A 6691-nucleotide genomic window follows, 5' to 3' on the forward strand; every position below is an offset into this window, starting at 1 on the left:
TTTTGCTTCAGTTGTATGTTCACTGTCACAGGAAATGTCTTTATTTTTCAAGGGAGCATTTTTCTGCTTTTTATTAATAGGGTTGTGCTTAAATCAATTTATTTTATGTATTATTATTCTCATTGCACAGGAAAGCTTCTGTGGGTCATCTGTCGTTGTGCCAGAGCTTGAAGGGGCCCTTTATTTAAAGGAAGATGGGAAAAAGTCCTGGAAGAGGCGTTATTTTCTTCTACGAGCTTCTGGAATTTATTATGTGCCCAAAGGAAAAACCAAGGTCAGGAAGCCAAATAATCCTTTTAGCAATAAAACAATTTGTGGAGGTGAAAGTGAAGAACTCCCAAGGTGATATTTTAAGAGTACTGTCTTGTGCATCTAAGAGAGTTGGGGGTTTTTTTGGTGTAGGTTTGACTACACTACTTGTGCAAATATTAGAATGTAGTCACTGAATCCTGTCACATTTCTCTCCTTTTGATTTCTATGGATGGATAAAAGCATTAATGAAATAACACTCCTCAGGAAGCCATTAAGGGAAAGAAAAACAGCACAGCACCCTCCAGCTGGTGTAATGCTGCCAAAATGCTTCAGTGTTGCATGGGGAAGAATATTTAAAAAGTTCTCAAGTAAACTACTTTCTTTTCACAAAAAATGTGGACTTTCACTTCGCTTGATACTGACTTTCTGTGTCAGTAACCAGTGTGCAGAAATACCACACATTTTTTCCTAAAGGGATCTTTACCTAGAGAATTTGTTGTGCCTTTTAAGGCTTTTCAACACTGCCCTTTGTGTAGAAAGAAGTAGAAAGAAGCATCCACCTGACCAAATCAAATGGATTGACATTTGGTGTTGCAAAATACTTAAAGAGTCTGAACTGCCAGCACTAGAGAAGCAAAGGGACCCTGGACATGTTGCACATGAGGCAATGGCTTCTCATTTCCACAGCGATGAGGAAGAATAGTGGCTTGTGGGGCTGGTGTTTTGCTGGGATTTTTTTTTGTATTCTGAAAACTGCTTCAGTTACCACTAACATCTCTGCTGCTGCTTCATATTTGAAAAATCTGGTGCTGCTGATGGAGTTTCATTGTTAGGATTTGTTCTGTGAAGCTTACAAAGGAAAAAAAAGTACAATTGGTAGCTTGTGAGGGAATGCCATGCTGCTGCTTTACTGACCTGTGTTTATGACCAAATCTCAGAGAATCATGAACCTAGATTCCCTTGCTGCTTTTATAGCAATTTATTTTTACTTTACCTGACCCTGCAATAACAGCTTTCAGTCCTCAAATCATGTTGCACACACTCCATCATATCAATTAAGAACTAGAATGCACTTTGGAAGGTACTTAAGGTGCAAAGAGTATAAAAATAGTCAAATGAAAAGTCCTTCATGGATGTTTCTTTGTAGCCTTGTAGCTTCCAATGATGACCAGTAGCACAGTGCCAAAGCAGAGGGAGCATATACTAACAGTTACCCAGATATTTTTATCATCCACTGATACCTGTTTCAGTGACTTTCCATCATAGTGCAAATGAGGACAGTGCTTTCTTTTTTCAGGTGATAGACTACAAATATAGGCTCAGGATGGAGCCATGCAGTCACCTTCTAACAACCATTTTAATTTAAGACTTTACTGCCTGTCAGTCATTACAGCCTATGTACCGCCCTGCCTATACCTGAGCCATTCTAAGAAACTGTGTGCGTGCTTCAAACTCACTATGTTACCAACTCAGCCACTCGCAGAGATAGAGGACCTTGAATCTAGTTCTTTAGGAGACAGTCACAGCTCTTTAAAATGGGATGACAGTCAACCATTTGCTCCTGCTTCTGTAACAGCCTTCAGCAAAAGGATGCGTATGTCCGTGCCTCAGCCATTGCAGAGAAAGTCAAGGGTCTTGGCTCAGATCTGTATCTAGTGGTGATAGTTGCTACAGTAACTATGTATTTGAACAGCTGAGGTTCAGGTACATGTCTTCTGTGGAGACAGTAATCTCTGGTAGATGAACAGGGGGTAGTGCAGGTGCTAAGCATCTTAAAGCACTAGAGCTGCATTCAGTAGGGCTCCTCAGTCAAAGCCCTGAAGCTACAAGAGTTCATCCCGTGTCAGGGTGGTATGAAGAGCGCACATGCACCATGCTGCACTCATTCAGTTGGGGGTGGAGTGATCTTTCACTGAGGTACAGAAACAAACAGCTGGCTGACAATAGTATCTTCCGCTGCTGCAGCTGTTTTGAAATTTATCATATAATCATGCTTTCACCTGCTATAAAAAACCCCAAAGTTGTCTGGTATACCTTTGGCACTTCATGTTGGCTATAAAATACTCTGTAAATGTGAAAATACAAAGAGACATTCAGATCATTTTACACACATGACTTTGGTGTTTTTGTTGTTTGGGTTTGGTTTTTTTTTCCTTAGCAAATCAGGCACTAGTCAGCACTGCTGTCTTAATTTCTTTCTTCAGCATTACTCTGCTTATATGCCATTCTAAAACATACTGATAATGGATATAGTCACAAACCAACAGAATCAGAACTACAGATACAGTTTTAAGATTTGTTGCTGTTAATAGTATTGCTTTGTCATGTTAACATTGCATAAATACTATCAATAAGTGCCTTTGTCCCTTGCATAAAAATTCATCCCCTACTTAGAAGGGAATAACAACTGCATTTGCATTAGTCTTCATGAACCATTACCTGGTTCATAAAGGAGAGGAACAGCTCATTATACAGCATGGATTTGAGCGTATTAAGGAATTTACAGTGTTGGAAAATCCTATGTCCACGTGGTCAATGACAAAATCCCTGACATCAACTTCAGGGGAGATAGGGTGGAGAAAGAGAAGCCCTGTCTAAACACAGTATGTAGTGTTTCCTCTCCCCACAAATCTTACTCGCAGACTCAGTTGGTGATTATACCCAACTCAGGGATGTATTGTAATGAAACAATCAGTAAGAACGAGAACAACATAGAAGAACCACCGTATGTGAAAATATAACCCATTCTTAGGGATGGGCACAATTTCCTGATTTCTCCGTTTAGCCAATGGTGACCATATAACGTGGCCATTTTTGCATTTCCACTCAAAGGACTGCAAATTTATGCTTTGTATGCAGAATTCTGCACTGAGAAGTGTGCCAGCAACAGAGACCTTGTTACTTTGACAATGTATTGTCAACAAGCAAATATTATGATAAACAGAATAGGATCAATGCCAGGAAATTTGAGAAAATTCAAAGCAAAACAGATGAAATGTGTGTTTATTTCCTGGTAAGAGTTTGTTTTTTACAAATACCGAAGAAAAACAAGCTCTCAAAGCAATTTAGAACCCTCAGATATTTAAGGGTGTGGTTGTAAGGCCTGTATCTATTTTGCTAAAGTTATTTCTTACTATGGTGTTATATTTGGTCTTTAGGAATAAGCCAAAATCTCCACACAAAACAATAAAACACAGCAAAACTAGAACAGCAGCAAAATGTTGTGCTGTGTTATATTATTCCTAATATGTACTGACCCTCTTCCAATTGTTAGTGTAAGAATGCACACAATTAAAATTCACGTTCCTTCAGTCAACTTTGTGACAATTAAAAAAAAAAAAGTGTTGGCATTGATGCATTTGAAAGAAAGACCTATTAATGAGTTTCACAACAAAATTCAGTTTAGTCTAACAGTGATGTGCTTGATTTTCATTTGTAGACATCACGGGATCTGGCATGCTTCATTCAGTTTGAGAATATGAACGTTTATTATGGCTCTCAACACAAAGTGAAATATAAGGCACCTACAGATCACTGCTTTGTCCTAAAGGTAATGTACAAGAAAAACAAAGTTCTGCAAATGTCATACCCAGTTTCTTTTATATGTAAACATGTTTAAGTTTGAAGCTCAAGGGACTCTGATGCAATAGAATACCTTCTGCAAAATCATATCTATTTTCTTCTTTGTTTCATTGCTGATGAGCAATATATCTTAGCAATGTACTTTTAGAACCTTAATTTTAAGGACTAGTAATCTTGTGGTATATGTCTACCTGCATCTTCAAGGCTGAATATGCTTCCAGTGGCTGGACATGTCTGGACAAAGGGCACACAAGGCAGATGTGTGATGAGAAGACAGGCTGTCCCTAGCATTGACTCTATGAGCACTATGGACTATGTACTAAAAAGTATGTCTACTTTTTGTTTGCAGTGTAGTCATACCTGTTGAGTGGTTAGTTGAACTGAGATGCAAAATCTTGTAGGAATAGGTGTCTCGGATGGCATATTTTATGGCACAGGTATCTGTGGCAGGAGGTCAAAAGACATTGTTCAACCACTCATGAAAATAAATCAGTGCTTGCTATTGAAGTACCTCAGTGCTGCCTCTCCAGACAGTAGCACTGCAAATAGGCTGGAAATTCTATATTCCTCTTAGGAAGGAATGCTTTTCATGTAGTTCAGCTAGCAGAAATGAAGCTTTAAGGTTGCAGTAATTAAGCCTTGCTTGCTATCAGTCAGTAATACATATTTTAGAATACAGTGGGATTACTGTGTACAAGTCAGAATATAACCTTCTTGCCGTTTATCTATTTAAAGACCTGCAATGCAAACAAGATATTAGGAAACACGGTGTCTTGCCATCTCAGAAAAAGGACAGGAAACATTCACGTCAGAGGTCACTTACAATACTGCATTTCTGGCTGTAGCTGCACATTTACAGCACCTTTTTATTCAGTTTCAAAATGTCTGCTAGCCTAATTTACACATGGTCAAGCCGAAGTGGTTTATAGACTTACTTTGTGAAGCAGATGTGTCTAATTAACAGAGATGAGCAGTTTTAATTCTGTAGTTCTCCACAAAATGCTTTGCAAAAACCACTTTATCCTTATGGATAAACAAAGTTAACAGGTAGTTTATTTCTGTTTTCTCATTAAAAAAAAAAACAAACAGAGAGCTGATTCAAAAAATAAGGGGAAATTGATTTTCTAAACAGATGACTAGTCAAAGTACCTGAGTAATTACAGCTATTCACATGGCATCCAGATGAAAATAAAAGCATGATTTTTGAAGTGTGTCTAGCAATGTGTTTAACTGTTCACAATGATTAGAAAAGTTTCTGGACTTATTGCCATCTTTTGTGAAAAGAGATATCCTATAAATAAGAAATTACCAAAAAAAAAAAAGTCACAACTTGAGTAAAATTCTTGCTTTGTTGCATATGACATTTTAGTACTGTACCCTCAATATGAAATGTGAAGAATAAGATCAAAAGATCGCTAGGGAAATCTCTATATGTAAGAGACTTATAAATGTATGAAACCTACTTAGCAAAACTGTTTGCTCTGATGCTTCTAAAATGTGTTTGCGGTATAGTAGAATAAACATCATATGGATAAGAACATTGTAGCTGAACAACACTACATAGTGATAAAGAGATTGTGTTACAGTAGTTGTGCCTTGTTTTAATTCCCACAAATCAGCATTTGGTAGATTCCTGACCAGCTCAGTTTCACACTTGGTTTCTTTTACAGCTCTTGCAGTGGATAGATTTGGTCAGGAAGTATGGGCAAGTATTGATATCTTCAAATCTTCTGTTGTTTCAGAAGTGCAAGCCTCCGCTTAGGGAGGCTTTCTGAGGGTTGTGCAATGGAGAGTTTCATATTTATTGTCATTTCTGTACATTAATTTGTATATACATTTTTGAAGGCATGCAGCTGAGATAAATTCTGTCATTCTCTTACCTTTGGAGGTTGGAGCTAAGGATGTAATAGATCTTGAGATCTGTGGGCTGAGGGGAAGAGCAAAGTTAAATGTTGGTCTCTCTGACTGGATGCTTGGCAACACAAAAGTGTGTGAACCGGAGCGTAGAGCCATTTATTGCACCTAGTCACATTTTGTTCCTGTCTGGTTTTATGTGGAAGTCTCCCAGAAGAAAATGTCTCTCTTGCTGGGAGATGCTTGTCCTGAGATGTGATAGGAAAACAAGCCATCATCTTTGAGATATTTCTCATCCTGCTGTATTTTTAGAATAAAATTCTCTGCATGAAATGACAATACTTTTGCAGACAGGTGTACTGAGCAAAAGGCGATAGATTTAACAAATAACCGTTTGTCTCTATTGTACTGGTAACCTAGTAAGTTTGAAGGCATTTGAATGCCCAGCTCAGTCAAAGCCAGATGGAAATTTCTCCACAGCCATGGCTGCAGTGCTGCGTCTCAACAGCTCTTTCACTCCCCTGTGTGTCCCTCGGGACTGTGAGCTCTGCAGAGGTTCTCTTCCAGTTGCTTGTTCGTGTTGGCTACAGGAGAAGATTATCTTTAAAGCAAATGGGGAAAAGTAATTGGAAGAATAGCAGCCATAGCCCATGCTAGCTATTCGCTGAGGAGATTTTGATATTTCAGAAAATAGCTTAGTCTGCAGCCCTTATTAGCTCCAAGAAGCTGTAATGCCACTTCGAAAGTTTTTGAATAATAGCATACCACTACATTTTTTTTTATAGAATTATTGCTTTTGGAGGACCCCCTTAAGAACTGCTGTGTCAAAACAGTGAGCAGTCATCAGCCAAGTTATTTTCTCTGCTGCATTTCAAACTTAACAAGAAGAACTGCCCCAGCTCGGAGGCAGGAGACCAGCTTGTACTTTATAGTGCAGGAGAAATGCAAGGACCCAGCAGCTTCAGCAATATCTTGCTTCTGTGCTAGAAGGAAAATCCTGCTG

At 38.5% G+C, this 6691-nt stretch overlaps 1 protein-coding gene across 1 annotated transcript in view; it reads left to right on the forward strand.

Moving 5' to 3' along the window:
- Positions 1–6691, forward strand: part of APBB1IP (amyloid beta (A4) precursor protein-binding, family B, member 1 interacting protein) — a 49223-nt gene that overhangs the window by 25129 nt on the left and 17403 nt on the right. Inside the window, exons 8-9 of the mRNA XM_009873079.1 lie at positions 131–274; positions 3692–3802. Coding sequence (XP_009871381.1) covers positions 131–274; positions 3692–3802 — 255 coding nt within the window. The remainder of the gene's footprint in view (positions 1–130; positions 275–3691; positions 3803–6691) is intronic.

The sequence above is a fragment of the Apaloderma vittatum genome, unplaced genomic scaffold (assembly GCF_000703405.1).
Source record: "Apaloderma vittatum isolate BGI_N311 unplaced genomic scaffold, ASM70340v1 scaffold16507, whole genome shotgun sequence".
Lineage (NCBI taxonomy): Eukaryota > Metazoa > Chordata > Aves > Trogoniformes > Trogonidae > Apaloderma > Apaloderma vittatum.